Consider the following 23,723-nt stretch of genomic DNA (forward strand, 5'->3'; position numbering starts at 1 on the left):
ATGTTACTGTATTTTGTAGCGGTTCAAATAAATGGGAACTAACAATACGATAGCAGATAATTATTTTGTTTTATGTGTGATTATGTTGGTTGAGCCTTTTGGCTGTATCATTCCAGCTGATTGAGACTCATCAGGCTGCTCTAGCTACGCCAAGAACGGAGAAAACTTTTGGATTACAGACCGGCAATTGTGCAACAGCATCAAAGACGGAATGTTGTTCTGTTTTCCAGGTCTGTGTTTGTTTGAAAATTCCCTCTAATCCCCCAAGGCCTGCCAGATCAGCTGATGAAGTGGAGTGATACAGCAAACATCTGGCTAGCTTGTTAGCTCCCACTAGCTTCCAAAGAGTTCACGGTAAACTAACATCTTTCTACTTTAATCTCAAAATAAGTGAGGTTCACAATCTTAGACCCTCTTTAGGGGCTGTAGGAAAAGGTTTTTTTAAAAAAAACAAAAAAACAAAACAAAACAAAAACAAGCTAATTTAGTAGTTAAGTGGTAGTGCTTTAGGTTTTACCATGTTACATTTCTGTGAACATTTGAACTCACATACTGCTGGAAGAACCTTTATTCTAGAAGGATCTACCTAAATCAGTAATTAAACAGCATGTTGCTGTATCAACCTCAAAGTGCTGGATTCACTTTGCTAAGCTAACCAGCTAATCAGCCTGTTAAAGGAAACAAACATTGGTGGCGAACAGAGCCGCATACAATATTATATGGCTATTGATTTTTATAAAACAACCCTCATGGGAAGAGCTTGGTGGAGGGGAATGATCCAAGATGTAAGGTCAAGAGCTGCTTTTCAAACCTGCTTCGTTCAGAAATATTTACACTTCAGAAAAACACCATGCATGGCTGAAGTCCAGTAATCCATCCATCAGACTCAACAAATTTGTGTTTAAGACACCAGTTGACAGTTGTTATTTAGTGGGTTGCAATGAAGTGCTCCAAATGGTTGTTCCCATTTAAATCAACCTGGCAGATGTAATAATTAACTTACTTCACACCATAAGGTGAGAAGCCACAAGTGGATAAAGTTAATGTTGATATAGATTGCACATTCTAAATGTTTCAGTAGTTCATGCAAGACTATTTTTACTAAACCTTTACAACATTTACAATTAGAAAGGTGTTGGGTTGGCTTTTAGAGATTGATAATGTAATATCCAAAGTAATATGCTTATAAATATATGACACATTTATTTAAAGGCTGTCATTTCAGTTTGCAAAAGCTTTATGAACAAACGGTACGCTTTTTAAATGAAAAGTGAATGAAATAAATGTAACTTGTAATGGAGTGTTTATCTTAAACATATAACTATGGAAGCTTTTAGACCTAATTTATTTTAAAAAGTAAGACATTAATATATATATATATATTAGAATGTGTTTTGTTTTCATTATTTAGTCAGTCAAATCATTTTAAATATGTTGTGAAATAAATCAACAAAATATAATTGCAGTTGTGTTTAAATAATTTTTTCTAGCTGTAAATGTTGAATTTTAAAATTCTAAACATCATCATGACAAAGCGAGCATGTAATTGGTGCATTTTATTGTGAGATGGGGAATCATAAAAAAATGAAATAAAAGAAACAAAAACATTCATTATAAAAAGATGAGGTTGTTAAAAGGGGAGGGGCATATAAAACTGGGTATGGTTGTGACACTGATGTAAAGGAACAAATTGGCACAAATAAAAACATAAGAACATACGGCAATATTATTTTGGCTTGGCAAAGTCTATGTGGTTAAGGATCATCGTTCAATATGACGGCACACACTCATGCTATTAGACATACAATTAGTTTTCAAAGTTCAGTAGCTTCATCTCAGGAGAGGGGAAAGAAAACTAACATGAGAGTAGATGCAGAGAGGTCACAGGTTCCAAATTTTCTGGCTTGCATGGTGAGAGATTTTTTTTTCCACCCAGAAGAAGAAAAAAAAAAAAAACATTTGTTCAAAAAACATACTTCAGTATGCCGGAGCCTTGTTTTCCAGAGTTGCAGCTATTCGCCTTTTCTTCTTTTGTCCATACTAAAATATATTATCGCATTAATACAAACTACAGTATTGTACACTACATTGTGTAATAAATAAGCGTAAAGAAACGTAAAAAAAAAAAAAAAAACGACACATAAATATAAAAGTTCTCTACAACTAAACAGACATACCCATCTTGTCGGGGGGGGTTGAGATAACACTGTCACTGTGGGACATGTACAGTACGCACACTGAAACAGAACGTAAACCAACAAGAGGGACAAAAATAATACTGAGAGGTAAAAAAAAAAACTAAAAAAAAAACGTGGTTAAATTAAACTTCATTTTGTCACCTGAAGAGACTTGAGGATTTCATGACGCGTGAAACAAGTGCGCTGAATGAGCTCAGGGAAGGCAGGAGGCGGTCACCATGAGAAACCAATCGTCTTTGTTAAAACAACATGCTTGGTGATTATTAGTCGCTCAGATTAGGAAAAAGGAATATCTAAAATCTAATGCATGAATTTGCAGGCTCAGCTCTCCTCTGTCTGCAACAGTGTTTCGGTTTATTGTTTGATCGGGACCCGGCATTAGCTGGAAGCTTCAACAGCAACGTTCAATGGCACTTCTGATATGCATGCTTTCTCATTTGATTTATTTATTTTTTTCACAATTATTTTTGCATAAGGCTCTAAGTTTGTGGATGAGATCAGAGGTGGTGAGTAAAAAGGCAGACGTTTTGGCTTTTCAGTTTCCTTTTCGTGAACGACTAGTTGGCTATTTGAAACCATGATAAGTTGAGCTAACTTAAATGTGGCTAGCATCGCCTAGATTTGCTTGCGCATGTATGTGTAAGAACAGTAAAATAATAAGAGACAGAATGCAGTTTTTGGGAGGTTATGTTCTAAACTGTTTTAGTGTCCAGATTCTAACAAGACCAAAAATGTTCATTAGTGGTTTTTAGTGGTGGATTTAGTTGAGGGTTCTTATGCAGTCTGGAAGTTGATACAGGTATTTTTCACATCCATCCATCCATCCATCCACCCATCCATCCATCCATCCTTCCATCTTTATTTTACATTTATACTAATGGGCCAGCAACAGCTTTGGGTTTTGTTTGGGAAGAGTTGTGAATCTTTTCAGGAACCCTCTCTGTTGACGCTCACTTTTTATCACTCAGAAATGGAATTGATCATGATTCGGCCAAGCTTGACTAACAGAAATAAAGAACATCAATACTGCCTGGTTCTAAAACGCGTTAGCTCTCAGACGTTTCTCTCCTTAAGGCGCTCAGTCCGACCCCAACAACAGAAATCTGAACTGTAATGCTAAACGGTGTGATGGCGTAGCGCGATAATACTGACGGGTTCAACAAACTCAGCCTGTAAGTAAACCGAGCCACTTGTAGTGCACAGGATTTGTCTATTTTTTTTTCTTCCAACTTAACAAAATACTGACTTTTTTTTGTTCATTGGCAATAAAAAGATATAGAAATATCTCCCAACTGTACAGCTTTTAAAGGTTAAAATATGAGTGATAAAATTAGTAACACTGATAAAAAGAAAGGACCCAAGGTGTTTTAGTAATAAAACATTATCTAAAACGTGTCGGCTCTAGCTTCCAAAGTCTGTATAATGCATGTCTTTCGTTCGTTAAAATTCCTCCTCTTCTTCTTCTTCTTCTTCTTCTTCTTCTTCTTCTTCTTCTTCTTCTTCGTCTTTCTGTTTTACAAATGGTTCTTCAAACAGAGGGAGACGTTCTCCTGTGGGGAAAAGTCACTAGTATTTTTTCAGGCACACCTGGATTTCTACACAGTAGTGAAGTGTCAGAGTGAGCAGACGCTGATCCTCGGCGCGGGGCGAGGAGGGAGTCTGATTGTGTCGCAAGGAGAAGCCTACTTCCTGCTTCAGTCTGTGTCTGCTTTCTCCTCCGGCGTCTCCTCCTCGTCCTGAGAACCCCCGCTCCGGTTCGTTTCGCCTCTGCTCTCCTCTTGGACCTCCCCATCCACCTCCTCGGCTGCACCTCCCTCCTTATCCGTCACCTTGTCTTTATCGGCGTTGGTTTCTTCCTCCTCCTGAACGCCTCGCCGCGTCTCCTCCTGCCTCGTGTCGACTTCCTCTTTCTCCTCCGTCTCTAATGTTCCATCCTCTCTCTCCGTCTCCATCTGCTCCTCCTTCCTCTCCTCTTTGTCCTCTTCCTCCTCGTCCTCTATCTGCACCACCTGGATGTCGTTCATGTCCACCACGCCCTCCTCCTCCTCCTCGCTCTCTTCGTCCTCTCTGGTGCTGCTCCCTCGCTCGTCTGAGTCCAGTAGGGAGGGCGCCGTGTCCTGCCTCTGCCGCTCTGCGGGGACCTCGCCGTCCTCCTCCGCGGGGCTCTCCCGTCCTCCTGCCTGGCTCTGCGTCTCCTTCTTGCAGTAGGAGTAGCGGTGGTTCATGTGCTGGGAGTAGGAGCCCGAGTGGGAGAAGCGCTTGCCGCACTTGTCGCACTGGTACGGCTTCTCCCCCGAGTGGAGGCGCATGTGTTCGATCAGGTGGTGTTTGTGTTTGAAGGCCTTGCTGCAGATGCCGCACTCATGAGGTCGCTTCCCTGCCGAGAGAATATAAAATCTGCGTCAACATGTTCAGATCATTAAAAACATGCGTTACTTTAAAATTGTCTCTAATTTGCCCCAAACTGCTTCTGCACTCACACTGAAGCTGAAAGATGTGCATTCAACACAAGCCAATGATCCTACTGGAAGCACTTTGTCGCCCTCCGGTGGTGCTACTTTACCGTTACCTTTACCTGTTGTGGTCATTCTGTGTCCACTATCTAGAACAAGCCGCCTGAAATACTGTTGATATACAAGTTTTACTCCATGGAGTCCTTATCAGTAAAAAACACAGAAGTTTTTGTCCCAAGTCTTGATATTTTTTACCAGTAGATATCAGAAAACTGCATAGGACGGTGATTTTCCTCTCATATCCCATCTGTTAAGCTAAACAACTAAACCTATAGAGTATGTAGCTGAAAAATGAATCAGCTGAATCTCAGTCAAGTTATTGTCTGAATAATGGAATAGTTCAAGTTTTTAATGGATCTGTTACAGAAGCAGCAGCAGACCTGCTGATGGCTCAGCTGGAAGCCCTCTCTGAGACATGCAACATGTTCAGCTCAACTCAGCTCAGTAATGCTTTACTTGACCCACAGGGAAATTAAATGTCGAGCCTCATATCATCCTAGTGTCTTCAAAAAGTCATTGTGGATGGTGACGATGTAGGTAGGAAGGTTGTCTGGTAGCAGTCAGTTTCACACTGAGTCTGAAGAGGCCTCTGACTGAAGATTGTTTCTGTATGACAGTCTCACTTTGCACTGCTAATCCACCTCATTTGCTTTTGCAGCTCATCTTTAACTCAGTCCGGCCGTATGGTGAGAGATGTTGAAGTAGGGGATGTGGCTCTTGCTCATTATGATGTATTGAACTTCTTTTCAACTTTGTCATCACAGTTCAGGTATCATTTTAGTTCTTGAGTTGCTAGTCAGCTGCTCCCATTTGAAAAAAAAAAAACTCCCCCAAAAAACCACATTGTTGCCACGGTTATGCATCATAACAACTGTCTGAAAGGGAAAACATAAAGTAGAGGTTTATTTACGTGTCAAACTACTAATTGATCTGAGCACTCAAACAAGTCAAAATACGTAAAAATATAATATGCACCAACATATTTAAGAAGAAAAAATGTCCTACTAAATGGAAGGATGAGTGGAAAAACAAAAGACAGTCCTCAGGTCCCCCGCATTGTTGCGTAAAATGTTTCTACACCCTGAATGCTGAAAGTGTGCTCCATCATCAGTGTATCTAAGGAGAACATTTCAACACAAGCAACTAGTTTCACCTAAGATGAGGTCACTTGGAGCTGAAAACTGGTCTTCAGAGCCAGGTATCAGAGTAATAAAGAAAAAGAAAACGCCTCTGAGAGCGCTGACCTGTGCTTGGCCATGGAATCATCATCTTCTACTGCTCCAAATCACTACCAGAGATCACTTCTTGCAACACACGGAGCCGTACATGAGAAACTGGCAGTGCAGAGGTGGGGAGTTGGTGGAAATAAATTCTCAGACCTCTTCTGTGAGTGTTGAGTAATACCTGCTGGAATGGAGGTGTCCACCCTTCTTCCAGCTCAAAATCCCCCTTCGCATGCACTCTGACTCATGTTTCCAAGCACAACAGTGAGTGGTGATGAGATGGGTTCCGGTTCTGAGGGACCTTTTGTTTTTCTCTTTGTTTTTTGCTAGGTTTGTGCTCTGTGTGTGATTTTTTTTTTTGTCACATTTACCTGTGTGTTCGTATTTGTGTCTCAGTAGCGAACTGCTCTTTTGGAAGATCTTGTCACACAGGTCGCAGGCGTACATGCCGCTGTCTGTCTTCTTCATCTTCTTCCTCGCTGGGCCCGAGTCAGAGTCGTTCTGCTCGTCCACGACCGAGAATCCCTCTGAGCCCAGCTCCAGTCTCTCCTCCTGGGAAATGAGACATCGGCATTAAAATGCTGATTATCTTTTGGTTTTCCTTTCTTTCTCACATCAGCAGTGAAACTTTGCATGGAGTGATGCTGAGTCATCAGCTAGTCACGGCTCTGTCTGAGCAACAGCAACAAGTCCTTCCTGTTCCGGTGGAGCTAAAACCTCCGCTGGAGCAAAAGGGTGTTTGGCGTCGTTTGTGTTCTGTTTTACACGGCAGATCTATGCCAATCCACTTAACACTAAAGTATAATACAACAACAGGAAATCAATGCAGCAGGCAGAGGTGCTGCCTTCAAACTGATTCAACAGATCAATATGGTGTATGCAACAAAGAGTAGTATGTGTCCTCTGAGTGGCAGCAAACACAGTCTCATTTATATCCATCCTGACTGGTCTCATTAAGTCTCTGGGCTAGAAAGCTCTGTAAAGTTTCAATATGTAGTTCCTTGTAAAGATCTTCATACCTTTTTTCATCATTAATAGCAATTTGCTTGTTGGCCAAAAGGTTTTTCTCATATTTGCTGTGTCCCCTACATGGATTGTGCAGTGGTAGACGATGGATAGATGGTTGTAATGAGAAAAAATGTGAAAGAACAGATTGCCGGTTTTTGGTTGATACTTATTGGGTTTTTTTGTTGATTTTTTTTTTGCTTAAATATAGCAAAATATAGCAAATTTGTAGCAAAGTGTATTGACAAAGTTGCTAAGTTGGCAACAGCAGGGCGACCACTGCTAACCGTGAACATGCAGATGTGACATTGTGTCTTTCAGTCACCTCTCTCACAGCAGAGCAAAAGCAGACAGTGGATGATGTCCAGACCTTTGCAGAGGTAGAAAAGATCAATTTCTATTCTAAGAATCGAACGATTTTAAATTTTGCAAAATTAAGGAAATCTGGGGAAATTCATTTGTGTACCCTTAGTGAAGCAGGTTAAGAGGTGTAGATAGTTTTGAAAGACTTCATCACCTGTTGGTGTTGGGATGTTTGTGGCTGTGAACAATGAGAAGAGCTCTGGACTGCATGGCTCGACTGACTGTGTTTTATAATATTCAAACCTAATTTGAACTCTAGCAGTTGCTAAATTCCACATAGACAATATCTAAGTCACATGTTTATAATGCAGCAGCCATTAACAGAAGAGTCTAAATAAATGTAATTTGTCTTCAAGGAAATTAAAGAACTACAACTTAAACATGATTTATTTCCTTTGGTAACCACTAGCTTATTGTGGTTAACATTCTAAGCACAGTGTAGCTTATAATACTTTTTTATTAAGCCTGGGGGCTATTTAAGGGTACGCACCTTGATTCCGTTGAGGTGGATGGTTTCGTGCGTCTCTGTCCCTGCAGGGCTGTTAGCCGTAGTGGTGTATGTGTAAGCCAGCTGAGGGATCAGGATAGTCTGTTTGCTGTTGTTGTTGGTTAGTGCTCGCAGGCATTGCATTGTGGTTACAATATCAAGGGGTTTGGCACTTGGCTGGTTGGCGTACAGTGCGAGGGGGCTTCTTCCCCCCATGGCTGAGAGTGGTGACATGTCCTTCTTTGTGCAAGTTAAGTTCAGAGGTTCCTCCTCAGTGGTCTGGCAGGAGGAAGCAGAGGGGTAAACTCGGGCTGCAGGCGCCATGCTCTCTGCTTCTTCTCTGGCTGGCTTTGGCAGCGACAGGTCCAGGGGTCCCTCAGTGCTCTCAGGGGTGTCGGCTTGGGTGGGACCGCCAGCTGTAAGGTTAAGTGGCGAGGGTGAGGCCGGTGAGCTGTGAGTGCCGTTGACCTCTGCTGGCGTAGCCTCTGTGGGGCTATCCTGACTCACAGATCTGCTTATAGTGGCTGTGTCCTTCCCTGGGACCAGTGATACCACACTGTGAGCTTCACAGGAGTCCTCTTCTTCTGAGGGGGGTGTTGGGGCGCCCAGGGATATCTGACCCTGCTGCATTTTGCTAAACCACTTCTTTACCACATGGATCGGCAGACTAACTGAGTCAGAGATCTTGACCAGCTCGTCCTTGGAGGGCTCTGCATTTAAGGCGAAATAGGCCTTGAGAAGGGACAGGAGGTTCTTGGGGTGGTTGCAGAGTCCTCCGTCTGACAGCAAGGCAGCAACGGCCTCAGATTTATCTAAACCTGCTCCGTTCAATCTGAGATCCTCTTTCTTGCAGTGCTTGAGAGCGTGGAGTGCTTCCAGCCCCCCTGGACAGTTCTCACACAGTAGACAGGTTGTAGTGGTCTTTTCCTCTTTTTGCTGTGGCTGGTCCCTGCTGCCTCTGACTGAAAGATCCTCGGGGAGTTTCTGTGACTTGATAGAGTCAGCGGCACTCTGAGCCAGAGACACTGGCTCTTTCTTGAGGTTATGGGGTGTGAGCTGGCCCTGGTTGGGGTCCAAACTGTAATTTATAATAAGTTTTGCATTCCCATCCTGCCCTACAATTGGCAGACTGATGGCTGAGATGAGCTGCTGCTGAGGGGGGTGCAGCGTTTGAGTGGTGAGGCCCGAGTTCACCTGGCCTTTGGCGTTGTTTTCCAGCACCTGCCGTATAACGTTACCGTCCACTGCCACCTTGAGGGCATTCTGTAGGTCTGCCAGGTTGATGCTGATGGGGGACACCAACCCCACTGTGGGCAGGACCACCGCCTGTACAGTACCCTGCAGAGGGGCAGCAGCACCTCCGCTGAACACTCCGCCATTCATAGAGGCCATGGCCGGAGGCGTTATTACCGCTGGCTTGTACTCGTAATCCACAGGCTCTGTCTTGATCTGGTTGAGGGGCAGCTGCTCCTGGAGGGGCTTGCTGTGCTCCAGTTTCTCCCTGATCTGTCCACAGTGGACTGAAGGGGATGTGGGCAGCCCCGGTGGTGAACCCTGGGCCTGGTTTCTGCTGCCCCCCAGGCGCTGTCTGCTGTTCACTGAGATGACGCTGATGCACTTCTTACTGCTGATGTGGGAACTGTACGAGCCTGAGTGGGAGAAGCGCTTCTTGCAGTGGGAGCACTCATAGGGTTTCTCTCCTGAATAAAGCCACAGTTTGTGAAACAGAGAGAAGAAAGCGGAGTCGGCCGGGAGGGGGGGTAGAGGGGGGAAGAGGGGAAGAGAACAATTTCCATTAGTGAATGAAGCTAAATGAGCAAGCTAGGCTATAAGCGGTACAGCAGGAAAAAGCTCTAATGCATTTCGATGATGCTTAAACGTTCGTGTAATGGCACCACTGGGAAATGCCCGTCTCTAATTGCTGTCCCATAATGCCAAAAGAAACATGATTACGGCACATTAAGGAGGAGAACCAACACACCGAAACATGATGAAGGAGATCTAAACGCAGGAAAACATAAATAAAACATAAAGCTCGCTTCAACCGAAATTGAAGCATCTGTGGCTAGCAGAGAGGCATGGAGACAGCACATTGAACATGACCTGCTCACACACACACACACACACACGCACACACACACAGATAGCATGCTTATTTGACAGGCCTGTGCTCTCACCACTGTGAATCCGGAGGTGCTCCTTCAGATGGTGCTTGTACTTGAATGCTTTGCCGCATTCGGTGCACTTGAATTTCCGGTTGCCTCCGGACTGCGTGATGTGCCTCTGCGAGATAAAAGGTGAGGGGGTCGTTGAGTCACACAGGCTATGACAGTGTGACCTTTGAACTCTGATTATTCACATCACAATGCTGTTAATCAATCAAGGGCAAGAGTTCATGTTTATTTGTCACGCTTGGAAACCAGAAGGCTTTTATGTCAAGTTTTTTTTTTTTTTTTAGAAACCTGTTTCTGCAGCACCTACAGAAGATGTTACAGCCATTTATGAAATAAACATATGAATCATTACAGGAAGTTTTGTTAAATAATCGTAAGCTGCTCTTCCTTTTTGTGTTTTGCTTTTAAAGAACCAACGTCTGTTTTATTTTTGTAATTTAGAATAGCTCTCCAGTGTTTTAAAGACATTTCTACATAGATTGCTTGACTCTGATTTAGGGTAAAGACATCTAACTCCTGCTGTGAGCACACAAGACAATGGATCTTCAGTTACTTTGCTGTCGTAAAGTTTCTGACTTATAACCAGCAGTGAAACATAGTGGATATGAACTACATGTGCTGCACAGTGGCACTGCACCAGAGGGGTCTCTATTTTCTGTATTTAACAGCTGTTTGTGCTGGTGTAAATGATATGAGCAACAACTGGTGGAACCTATAATGTGTCTGCATATATACACCTATAAATATGTGGCTGTGCTGCCGGTAAAAGAGGATGTCGTGGAAATTTCACAATAGCAAGAGGACAGCTGCTGGTTTAGTTTAAGCAGTTATCAGGAGATCTGGATCTGAAGGCGAGTGCTTAAGTTTGAAACTCTGATTCATGATTGGGACTCTTATTTTGAAGTGTGACAGGAAGCAGTTCTTCAGTTGTCCCATTGTATGAGTCATATAACAAGGCGTCCTCCTGGAAAGCTTTCAAGATCCCTTTTAATGGGTTCATGTAAATTATTTTTTGGTACTTTGTAGAAATATAAGTAAATAAATGGAGACAGAGTGACAGACAATAATGACACAAAGTTCAGGATCTACTTTGTAAATTTCTGCTGTCTCTAAAGTATTTTTTGAGAATCTGGTCCTGCAGTTGTAGAAAAAGTAAAATAAAATCCCTAAAATACTTTGATCAAATATAATCTACACTGAACATTGATTCTTTGACATTGCATTTAATAAAAACCAAACATGAGCATGTCATGTTAAAGACCATGTTAGATTGATGCATGGACTGGTCCAACCATGTCTGAATTAGTTTTACTATTTACTGAGTCTTTTATTCACAGTTTTAAACATGAACATTTTAGAAATTTTTTTTCTCAAATTGTTAAAATATCAACTCAATACTGTATATTTTTGTCTCATGGGCTGAATGGATTGTTTAACTCATAACTGAGGAAAGCAAAACATTAAATCTATCCTGTGACTTATTGTGGCTTTCAGAAAACCTAGAAAACTATTTAAAAAACACCACTAGAAGATATTTCTACAAATTCTCTCCTTGGAAACAAAATACAAAGTTAGCTTTCAGCATCTAAGAGCAGAACAGAACTTTTTACCTGATCCCGTCCTCCCTTATGAACGCTCATATGGCGCTCCAACTGAGCGCGGTATGCGAAGCTGTAGCTGCACTCTGGGCAGCTGAAGCTCTCCTCTGTCTTCTCATGCCGGTACTTGATGTGCTCCTTCAGGGAGCTGTAGCGCTTGTAGCCCCGCGCGCAGTACGGGCATGTGAGCAGCTGGGAGAACGAATCAGGGGTTCCTGGATGAAAGAAGAGAATAGGAGGAGGAGACGGGGTTAAAAACACATGTTGGGAAACTCTTTGATGTTGAGCATGAGCGGCCACAGTAACGCCGATCACTGAGAGATCCTCCCCTACAGGTAAACAGCAGCCAGGTAACCAAGCAGATCAAAGCTGGTGTTTGCTGTCCTTGGCTGCACTTTGATTTCTCATCATGTTATTTACACATATTCTGACACAAGGCAAATAAATGACTGTTTTAGACTCTTGAGATGTAACCATGTGATTGCCTATTGTGTATCAGGAGTGTGTGTGTAAGAAAAAATGAGGCTGGTAAACACGTCGCCCACCTGCACCTGAGCTCCAGACCAACAGAGGGTTTAAGTTGTTCTCTTCCCACACAGGTAAAGTATTACCTTGTTAACAAGTGATGTATTAAGCCCCCCACCTCTTCCTGGGGACAGGTGAGAGCTGTGGCTGGGAATGCACACACATTATCACCCAGGTAGCTGTGAGTCAGAGCTCGCATAGACGTGACAAATTTACTCAGGTGTTGCCATTTCTGACACTCTCCCCCCTCTGGTCCCCCTCAGAGGAAGCAGGTAAAAGTTAAAAGCCCAGGAGCCGTAGAGGCTGTAATGATGTCAGAGGCTGGTGCTAATGGGGGGAGTTAACACCTGAGGTGTAACAGGCAGCAGGTAGAGCCATCCCCTCTAGTGGGGGTAATTACTAGATAGATGTTGTAACAGCGCGAGAGCTCAGCAGTGCAAACAGTGAAGTGTGACTTAGGACAGTGTCTACGGCGTGATGTCCGGTACCGTTCTCGTCATGGACGCTGGCATCGGGGGTGCCCTGGCGCTGGAGGTAATCGTCTGGGGCCTCTGGGTAGATGATGGCCGTGTCTCCTTGCTGGAGCATCTCCTCCACCAGGGCGTCCGTGCTCACGTCATCCTCGCCATCTGAAGCGCAGTCCTCCTTCACTGCAAAGGAACAAACACACACACTGGTTACAGACTAGCCTTCATTGATCTCATCGCTAGAGCAGAACGGTTTAGACTCCTGACACATGCCATATGTGATCATGTCGTAAAATCACAGAGAATGCCGTGGTTGGAGCAGCTCCTACAGTCTGCGCTCTTGATCATCCCGTGTTCAGCAGACTGGAAAGAGGCATGCAGCGTCAGGAAGAAGAAGAAAAAACATCCCGACGTTCACAAAGGGATGAGAAAACTCATTAGCATCAAAGGCCAGGGGCGACGGTGAGCATGGCGTTCTTTGTAAGAACTGAAAGGCAAACCTCTATTAACAATGTTAGGTAAGGTACTTGTTGTGGCTGAACTGATAATTAGGTGACGAATCTCCTCCTGCAACGTTGCAGCAGACAGAGACGAAGCGGGAACTCTCACACGCTCTGTGCTCTCAGGTGAGGCTTGGCCTTCAGACCAACTTTGGCAAATGAGCCGAGCGTGTTCTTCCTCCACATCACACGAGCTCGGCTCGGAAGCGGCGCACACGCTCATTACCGGAGCGTAACCTGAGGACTGAGTTTAGTAGGCATGAAAGGTTCCTTCCTTTCTCTTGATCTCGGTTCTCCACAATGCTACCTGAGGTGGATGCAGAAACCAGGTACAGCATGTCAGCAATTAAACAGAGCACCGCTCCTCAGTGGATGTGTTAGTGCGCCTCTGTGGATCATTACGGAGAATAATTACAGGGGTGAGCTCGCAGCTAAAAGCAAAGTTAGCCTGCTGTGGATACAACAGTGCTGTTTACCGGGCAGATGTTTCATGAACTCCCTCTGCTCAGCGGAGATTGGAGAATTGTGTTTGGAGAACTGCGTACAGTGTGTGTGTGTGTGCACGTGTGTGTGCGCGTGTGTGTTGAGAGACGGGGCCAGCTGTGTTCTCCTCAGAGATGGGAACAGGTGTAGCACTTCATGACTCACCGACGCACAGCGAATACCAGTACTCTTACAAACAAGTCTCGGTCCAGCTTCCTCTGCGGCGCCTTGACAAAGCCGCAGAACAATGCAACGGCAGTCATTTGTTGCTATGGTTATTGAGGACTGCTGGAAGAAGCCTGCTGGCCTGTTGCAGACCTCGGAGAGATCATGAGGACAAAGAGGCCGTCTTTTTGTGAACATGTCAGCGTGGGTGTGTAAAGTAGGAGAAAGCAGCAGGTGCTCAGAAAGGCCCATCTTGGAATTTGTATCCTGTACTCGGGATACACACAGCTTTCCTCCCACAACCCGAGCAACATCAGTAATACCCCGAGACAATTTAACACATTCCACCTAACATGTTAAGGGAAACACTCTGGCAGTCTGGGAAACGCACTCTGGCTGTCAGGTTAAGGCTTACAGAGGATAAGAAACAAGTAAATGCAGAGCTTTGAAAAAGTATTCACACCCTAACTAATGTTTTTGTTTTATTACAACCAAAAACATCTATACAAAAGGCCCATGGTAACTCTGGAGGAGCTGTTCAGATCCACAGCTCAGCTTGTTAACACAACAGCTGTTGTGCAATTTACAAATCTGACATTAAGTGAAGACTGAAAGGAAAAAAAAATCTATAAGAAGTGATGTCATGGCTAACATGAAAACGGTTCTGTGTGATGGAAGATCTCTCTGTACGCCACCCTATGGTAACATATAGTGCTGGCAGGATGATGGCGTGAGGATGCTTTTGTTTGGCAGGGACAAGAATTCTCGTTAATGTGGAGATTAATGTAATTCTGCCATAAAACCTGCCTGAGGTTGTAAAAGACTCAAGACTGAGATGGAGCTTCTGTTTCTGGCAGGACAGTGACCCAAAGCATACAGCCAGCAGAAGCATGTCCAAATGTTAAAATGGCCCAGTCAAAGTTCAGACATAAATACAACTGATGATCTGCGGCACAACTTGAAAAAGTGACGAGTCTCCCAAGTTGTATTGTCCAAAGAAGAACTGGTAAGACTGTCAGTTTCAATAAGTCAGTTCCGATTTCTTCAATTTTTCTGAGATCGGCTATCAGTGGATACTTGCATGAGAAACTGATCTTATCCAACAATCTTGTCTACCACCACAGAGGTCTGAAAACTGCAGATGTAACCACCAGGTTACAGCTGCAGGTGTGCAGTTAAAAATAGTCACTCAACTTTCCTGCTATATTTAGCGACTTTTCAGACAAAATTGATCACTATTGGTCCAAATTGGAATTGGCACATGTGACGTTTTATAGATTGATTGGCCAGAAAACTCCCCTAGTTTCTACATGTGCAAAATTAGCAGTTACCAACCCCAAAACACCTGAAACTTTCAATTCAGAGTTATGCACTACTTCACCAAATACAAGTAAAATACACTGAAGATTGATGTTTTAACTAGCAGAATGAGACATAAAGTAAATACTTTTCACAGACAAAGTATTACATCCTTCCATCGAAGCTCTCTATCCATTTCTAAATAATGTCGCCGAGTGACGTGGTGCAAAAAATGACAGGAAGTGCTGATCAGGCTGGGATTTGTTCCCTCAGCCGCATTCAGACACACCAATTCACCTCAAGGCTACAAAATGTTGGGCCTGTGTGTGTGTGCGTATGTGTGGGTGGGTGTGTGTGTATGAAGTGAAGTGAAGTCCCGTTTGGGGCTCTGTGGTGCAAAGGCATGACAGGCTGTTGTTTTCACTCCTCGCCTGTGTGATTCGTTTGCCTCACTCGGCTCTTTTTCAAGTACAGAAGAGGGCCAGGAGGGGTTGCAGCCTTGCTGAGGTGGCTGTGTGTTATCAGGCTGCTCCCCCTGACATGAAACATCACGCAGACTGCTTACATGCTGACGCAGGGATGTGAATGCACCGCTGCACACGTGGAAGATCAGTTAAAAGAGCTCCATAGAAGGTTCAAGAGAGAATGTCAGCGCATGTTCTTGTGAAAAAAACAGCAGACCACCAAGTTTCTTTTCTTTTTCTCTTGCTTTTGTCTCTTCCCACTCTCCCTATGTCTCTGCAAAGGGTTTGGCCCATAGTGCATTTCCTGTCCTGTCCATCCCATGACCTGACTACTTCCTGTAGCAGTGCATCCACAACATCTCATAGATTGTGTCTGGTGGGGTGACATACATCATTGAACAAGACAAGGCTTTGTGAAAAAGAATCTAAAGTATTCAACAGTGGTGGGGGGAACAAATGTTTTACTTTATCTCCAGCCATTGGGAGACAGACTGAAGAAGACATGAGGTATTCTGAAGTCAGGAGAGGAATGATTTGGTTATCCTTGGCTGTATGCTATCAAATATGCATCTCTTTCCAACTCTCATGAAAACTGTGTATTCCAGAGTCTTTCTGACATCATGGCAACACAACACTAGACACCGTTGATCCTTGAAATGGTTTGTCACGTAAAATCCCATTAAAACACATTGAGGTTTGTGAAAGAGTCCAATGCGGAGGGATACGTTTGCAGGCACAGAGAAACCGCCTATATATCCAGACTTTCTCCATCATTTGGTGCCTCTGCTCTCCAGCTCCACCCTGCTCTTTCACTCAGATGTAATCATTCTCTCCTACTCATTAAATGTAAAGGAGAAGCCCTCCTGGGTCAGCGCTCCATCTACCTGTCCCTCCCCCAAGCGTAGTCATACCCCAGCGGTGGGCTGCTCCGCCTCTACATAATCACTTAGGAGTCAATGAGTAATGACAGCGAGGTGGGGGCCTTTCCTACCCTTTAATCAAGAAGAATCATTCAGAACAAGAAGAATAGTCAGTAAGGATATTTAAAAAAAGAGAAAATGATTTGAGGTAAACAAAGTTAAAGTGTTGAAAAACCACCTTTCTGGTTTTGGAGCGCTGAAGTCTCGTGAGAAGGGGTGTCAAGGCTTTAATTTGAAGCAAACCGAGCTGTGCGGAGAAGAAGATTGCTGGGTGGTGGTCAGATTTTCAAGGCCACACCAGAGAGTCTGTTCTCCCAACAGATTAGACGAAAGACGTGTTTGCTTAAAGAGCCGAGGCTTTCCCCGCGTTTCATCAGTCCAGTCTGCGGAGAAGGCTGAAGAGTTTAGGAAGAGCAGTGAAAAGACCAGATCAGGCACAAACATGGAGCGCAGCCAGCTCACTGAGCTGTTTCAGTGCAGCTCATGCTTTTGAAGTGTTTAATGTTCTCCATCCTGGGCCAAAACCAATGACATTATTCTTCCTCCAACTTTCCTCTTATGCAAGGAGGTGCAGCTGGGGGAGCCGAGCCGAGGATGACAGCAGAGTCTGGGGAGTAGGTGGCTGCTCTGTGCGCAGGTCTGTGGTTTGACCGTGCACGTACAGCGTGTGTACCAGCGCAACCGAAACCATGATGCTTGAAACCGAAGCAAATTCATCTGAGTGGAATTTCTAAAACTTTCTGCCCAGACCAAAAGTGAGAATGTCACTGGACGTTTTCAGATGTGTTAGCTTGAACTTTCCCCACCCTGCTGCCCATGTTTACATTCATGTACATCTGTTGCTAAGAAAAGTACAGTCGACATCTTCAAACAGAGAACTTTGTGGGGGGTTTTTGTACCTGATTACCTGCCATTTGTGCAAGTCACAGTTGTTGGCACCAGTCTGAAGCTACCTAGGTGACCTCATGCAGTGGAGAGGCCTTGACCCCGTACTGAAACGCCGACATCCTTCAGCACCCACAATTGTTTTGGAGACGACAGAAAGGGAGGGAATGAGGGGCTGGAGGGGGGAGGCGTGACATCAGTGCTTCCTGTGGTAGTGAGCCGCTTCTGATGCCACTTCCACAGGGTTCGAGGTAAAAAGGAGTTCATGGCGGTTCCCTGTATGCCCACCAGTGCTGTAAAGCTTTCCACCAACACTTGGCTTGAAAGGCTATTTTGTGTGCCTGAAGGTCTCTCTGTGTGTTGGCATTGTCTTTGTTTAATATCATACTTCCTGCCTTAGTTTCAACCCGTCTGCATGTAGTACCTGTTTCCTTACTCTCTGTTTCACAATGAGACAAAGACCGCTATATAACTATGTGCAGATGTTAGGGTGGCATTTCTCAACTTAGACTGTATCTCTTCAGCTGAGATCATAATTGGATTAAAACCCACCTGCAGAAAATGCTCCAATCCCCCAGGGATCTCCCAAGTGTATGATAATCCTGGCCTCCTGCCAGGTTTATAGTTGACGCACTGAACTTGAGGGTGTGCTCACCAGTCACACCATCCACACCCTTGTGCACTGTCGCGGTGCCGGGTATGACGGCTCATTTTCGGAGAATGAAACATGTGTATACATCTAGTTCAGCCACATTGCTTGCTTTGGCTCAAGAATGATCAAAGGGAACCTTTAAAAGCGCAACTAGAACTCAGCCTGTGGTGTATTCTCAGAAAATAAGTCAATTCTCAGTCAAAGGTGGCAGACATTTAAACAGACTGGTTATAATATAATGAATACTTGAATTTTGCACCTTTCGAATACATAGTTAAAAATATAATTGTTGTAACACCAAGCTGGTTAGGTTGGGAGTTGGTGTAACCCAGAATGTGACTGATGCTCTGGTTCCACACTGACAGGTGTGCAGTGGCTGCCTTGTAGGAGAAGAAATGGTCTGAACAACCAACTCATCAAACTTGGAAAATGAAAAATTTGTCTTGAGAATTGTAGAAACTGATGCGCTTGACTATGAACTCTCAACTGTCCATGGACAGATTCCGTGCTGTACGCCATTGTATCCGGGAGCTTTTTACACTGTACATGAACCTGAACACGTCATTCCCACCATGGAACTCTGTAGTGGAAGCATCATATTGTGGGGATAAAAACTGGAAAGATGGATGAAACTAACTACACGCCAATCCAGAAGGAAACTAATTAGAGATTACAGAAGAAATTGAGACTGTGGTGGAGGTCTACGATGAGAACTACATTGAAATTTGTGGTTCTATCATGACACAAGGTGGAAAAGTTCAAAGGGTGGAAATAACTTTGCAAGTCACTGTAAGAGCCACGGCATTATGACCGCCTACCGCAACGGTTAGCAGAAACGACAGCTCTGTTCACTTTTCAGTGGTCAGAGAATAACATGAGGCTCTCACCTGGGTCCCAGCTCGGCACGCTCGGGTGCTCGTCGTCCGGCAGGGTGCTGTCGCAGTCGGCCCCGTCTGCGAGGCTGCCTTCCTCCTCCACGATGTGCAGCTTGTCCTCATCGTCTGAGTCTGAGCCTGCCTCCAGCACATTGTTGTAGTTGGTCACTGCACAAGGAGAAACAAGATCACAGCTTAGAATGAGTACCGTGTTTCCTGACTCTACTTCGAGTGCTTTATAAACATGATGAGATGTGTGTGGTCTTTAATTATGAGTGCTGGGAGTGAAAGGTTAAAAGCTGGCCGGGTTAAATATATGTACCGTGCCGTTTTAATGTCAAAACTATTAAAGGGACTGGTTGTGGAGGCAGGGGGCAGGGAGCTGGGAACACCAATTAAGCAGAACGTGGTCTGCCTTAGACAGATGAGATGAAACTTGAAATGACCTCCACAGGGAAAAGATTTGGATTAAACAGCTAAGACACTGACAACCTGCTGAACAGGGGCCTCTTTTAGGTGTGACAACCGACCCTGCAGCAACAGGCGAGCAGAGAAAATTCGCACTTGGACATGCAGACACACATGCACATGTGTGAGATCACTGGATTGCAGGCTGAAGTGGTTTCAGGGCTGTGTGGGAGTCGGTGTGATGTGGTCGCCTGTGTTATGGGCTGAAGGAGCCAGGAGGCGTGCAGAGAGGCGGCCCGCGGAGAGAGCGAGAGAGAGAGAGGGTTATTACAGGGAGTAAATTTTCCTCACACACACCCCATCCGCTTCAGTGTGTGTTTGTGTGTGCGCCGAGCGTGTTGCTCCGGCATCGTCTTTTCATTTCCACAGTGTTCCTCCATCTCTCAATTCCACCTGGGCTTCCATTCCCTACACCCCCCCCCCAACACACACACACACACACACACACACATCCCTCCTCCTCCTGCTGCTGCCCTCCAGCCTCCCTCTGTTCCGCTGAGAGAGCTACAGATCCTCTCGGAGGCCAAATCAATTCTCCAGTGAGAGCAGCTCAGTCAGCAGAGGGCCTGGGCTGCAAGCGCTCCAACTACCTCTCATATCAACACTCGCACCGCACGCAGCGCTGGCACATCCACACACCACCTGCATTCACTCACTGAATGCAGACTGCCAGTACAAAGCACCTGAGCGTAGTGGAGTTTTTTTGTTTTTTTTCTCCATCTATCTCCACTCTCCCCTACCCTCTTCGCCCACCTCTTTCTGAAGTGGCTGAAGGAGGAGGCGTATCAGGTGGGATCGTGAGCCTACGTTTCAATCAATGAGAATTGTTCCGGCGAGATCTCTCGCTCTCGCCCATCGCCAAGCGGCTCGTTATGGCCGGCCGGCATTCGCAGAGGCTCGCCGGAAGGTTCAGGCTGAGGGGGAGGCGTGGGGGCCGAGGAGGAGGGAGATGTGCTGTTGTTTGTCAAGCCGTTCGTAGGGGTCACCGCCGCTGTGCTGCAGCTGTGAAATCCTGTCAGGTTCATTGGGAGGGCCGTTTCATTCTCAAACTCTTTACTGTCGATCATTCAATGCTCACCTTTTCCTTGTGATATGGACACTTTTGGTGTCATGTGAGAGATGAAAGATTTCAAAATATTTGACAAACTCAAAAACTGGTTTGTGTGTTTGTGTTCAGCCTCTTTTACTACGACAACCTTAAAGAAAATAAATTAAAAGTCGCCAGATCAGCAATTCAAACTTAGTCCATGACATAGTTAGGTTTAAACACAGAATCCAGAGCCTAGAACACACACACAAACTGGTTTTACACAGCATCATGTGACACTTGTTCATACTCCTCCTTTCTCCCTCTCTTGGTGCCTTCCACAACCTCCTTTCCCCCTCTGCCCACTTTTCCCCCGGAGCGACTCTGCCAGGTGATGTATTGTCTGTTCAGCAGCCCCAACAGGGTGCAACACTTCATTTTGAAACAGAAGGTACTTTAGGATGATTCTGAGAGGCTGTTTAGGGCCACAGCCACTCAGGTGTGAAGCTGAGGTCAGCGATTACAAAAGCAACAGTCCCCAGCAGCAGTGGCAAGAGAAAATGACCAACTATAAAGCTGTAGAGAGAAAAATCAATTCGCTGGTGTTTGCAGCAGCAGCAAGCGGGACAATAAAGGCGGGAGCCTCGAAGTGCGGCAAAGGGACTGAGTAAAAGAGTCAAAGGATGGTGGTGTGTGTATGAGATGAAGGAGAGGAGTGTCTTCCTGTGCCAAATGGTCGGCGTCGTCGAAACAAAAGTGTGTGTTCCTGCACGAGATGTAACACCTTGCATCAACAAAGGCTGCGGTCCCTTTTGGCTGACCGGCTGAGCGTTTGGACAGCTGGTCTCATTAGCACTAACATGCTAGCACGCAACAGGAGGACGACTCCTACGCATCTGAGAGAAGGCATCAGGAGGTGGAGGAGGTGATGAGCTTACTTTCTGAAAAAGTTTGCTTTTCTACATAGGCTGAAATGTGTTTAACACCTGAGAAAATAGCACGGCTCAGATCCCAGCTTCACAACACCCACACGCAAAAAGATCACATCCTGTAGGTCTGGGTAATAAGACACTATCAACACAAACTCAGCACTGAACATCCACCGATAGGCTCAGATTTTGGCTCATTAATAAGTCGACTTATGGACTGGTAAGACATGTACCAGACTGTCCATGTCAGACACACCTAAATAAGCCCGCTGTAGGGGGAGGAGGCCATGTTGTTATGACACCTGCCAGGCTGTATCAGTTACCAGCACCAGAATGGGTGACTGGCTGGTCCAAAAACAGGTCCAACATTACTCTGGTGGGAACTGGGGGGGACACCTTGGCAAACTGTCAGCAGTACAGCACATGAAATGCCATATGTCCATTACTGCAGGTTCCCTTGTTGGTTCTGCCTGACTCCCCATAACTGTGTAAACTCTCCAGTTCTTATTTTAGTTTCTCGTTATGTGATCCGTTCCTGATTGGTGAATCATTTCAGGAATTAAAAACCTCTGCAGACGAGGTCTCCAACTGCAGGAGATTGCTCAGTTTGGACTTCCCAACACTGAGACATGCCAGATAAGATAGGAATATCTCAACCTCTGTGGGAGGAAACAAATCTCATGTTTGGAGAAGTGTGAATGACTGGCCTAATAATTTGGACAAAGGATAACACATACAGATTGTGAAGACACATATTAGTGTCAGAAAACAGCTTGTTCCTTGATTCATTACCTTTAAGGACATCTGTTAGCAACTTGAAACCTACACCTCGTCTGTGCAGCCCGATGGTCCTGAACCAGAATGTGTAGGAGGAATGTCTGGAATGTCCAACCAAAACACTTTTCTCTGAGTTTGGCTCTTAAAGCCACAGATCAAAGCCCGTGCTTTCTTCCTCCGCCTAATGTCATTCAACTGACTGACACATATTGCAAGGTCTGCTGTTGCCCTGCCTGTGATTAGACAGATTGACTCATTGTAAGCGGCAGTGACTGCTTGCTTGCCCTTCTACCTTTCCTCTGTGTCTATATTTAGCCTCGGTACAGGCTCCCTCGTTGAGGTACGCCACTTATCTCATTCTGAGCTCAGGGCCAGGCAGACAGTGGTAAAACGACCACAGGCATCCTCATAGAGGACAGAGTCTGCCGTCACAGAGTCTGCCCTTGCGGCTCTGCAATGCCATTTTCTCAGGAAAGGCAACCACTACAATAAACCCAACTCCTAACCAGAGCAAAACAAAGCAGTGCCATTCAAAACCCTCAAGTATGCCGTCTCAAGGTAAGGCGCCTCATTCAGCGCAGAGGTAAAGGCTGACGGTTTTTGTTGAAACAACAGCCTTCCTCCTGCCGAGTCAGGAAGGTCAGCTCAAGAACCAATAATAACAGAACAAAAGAAGTGGGGATTTTCATAGTTAGCTAGTTCAAAGGCTCCTTCAGTCTTCCCAAGTCCCCACACACTGCCAGACAGAGGGCGCTAGATGGTTTCCGGCAAAGATCAGCAGGATCAAAGGTCGCAAAGTGAACAGTATGGCCTTCTTTGTAACAACCCTATAGATAAATCTCTAAGACTTCCCCAGGCAACATCAAGTGATTCTTACTCATCAGGCTAAGATGGCAAAAAGCAGAACCTTGATGGTGAACATAGCCCTTGGCACTCCTGAGTATTAGTCACTATTTTATTAAGCATTTACCTGCTCTCCAAAGCTTCTAAACAAGTCAAATGCTCTCTTGATATTCACTAATAAACACATGTTAAGTCAAAATCAACAACCTGTGGAGATGAGCCCTCAGTAGGAAGCATTTCAGAGGTGATCAGGAAGACAATGGACCCTTGTCTTCCTAATGAAGCTGATCAAGGTTTCAGCATGTGAGCTAATGAGCCTCCGTGGGTCACTTGACCACCATCTGATGAGCACTGTTTTATGATAACACTAATGCTAATGGTAGCTATTGTTTTCTTAATCTGCATGATGATACTTGGAGCTGCGAAGAAAGTCAGTGGGTGTTAATGAGTGGAAGGGAACACGAAAAAGACTGAATTGTGCCTCAGAGTTTTTCAGATTAAAGAAGAAGCCTGTTAACCTGGCCTATTGCTTTGCTCTGCCAGTCAGGCCACGTGTTTTATTGCTCAGGTTAGTCCCAATAATGCTGCTGTAGCTAAATGGCACCCAGGCTGTTGTTCTACTGGAGGGAGGTGGGTGTGAGTGATTGTGGCTGCTGATGGTTTATTCTTTCAGAGGCTAATGAGCGCACACACAAACACACACACCAACATTCTGTTCAACTGGACGTCCTCTGAGGGTTTCTGCTTCTGGCTCATCGTTGCTTTTCTAAATAAGGCCAGGTGGGCTGGTAGAGACCGATGGGTGTCTTCACACACACACACACACACACACACACACACACACACACACACACACACACACAAACACACACACACTCCCCAC

The 23,723-nt window shown here is 45.0% G+C and overlaps 1 protein-coding gene across 2 annotated transcripts in view; it reads right to left on the minus strand.

The window, feature by feature from the left end:
* Window positions 1–1,541: 1,541 nt before the first annotated feature.
* zeb1b (zinc finger E-box binding homeobox 1b) overlaps window positions 1,542–23,723 on the minus strand; it is a 60,900-nt gene continuing 38,718 nt past the window's right edge. For both annotated transcript variants that reach the window (XM_007560677.2, XM_016675622.1), the window contains exons 2-8: window positions 18,809–18,964; window positions 12,575–12,736; window positions 11,574–11,776; window positions 9,967–10,072; window positions 7,793–9,489; window positions 6,306–6,486; window positions 1,542–4,575 (exon numbers count right to left, since the gene is read on the minus strand). In XM_007560677.2, the coding sequence (XP_007560739.1) occupies window positions 3,893–4,575; window positions 6,306–6,486; window positions 7,793–9,489; window positions 9,967–10,072; window positions 11,574–11,776; window positions 12,575–12,736; window positions 18,809–18,964 (3,188 nt within the window). In that variant the 3' untranslated portion in view covers window positions 1,542–3,892. The remainder of the gene's footprint in view (window positions 4,576–6,305; window positions 6,487–7,792; window positions 9,490–9,966; window positions 10,073–11,573; window positions 11,777–12,574; window positions 12,737–18,808; window positions 18,965–23,723) is intronic.

The sequence above is a fragment of the Poecilia formosa genome, unplaced genomic scaffold (genome assembly GCF_000485575.1).
Source record: "Poecilia formosa unplaced genomic scaffold, Poecilia_formosa-5.1.2 Scaffold118, whole genome shotgun sequence".
NCBI lineage: Eukaryota > Metazoa > Chordata > Actinopteri > Cyprinodontiformes > Poeciliidae > Poecilia > Poecilia formosa.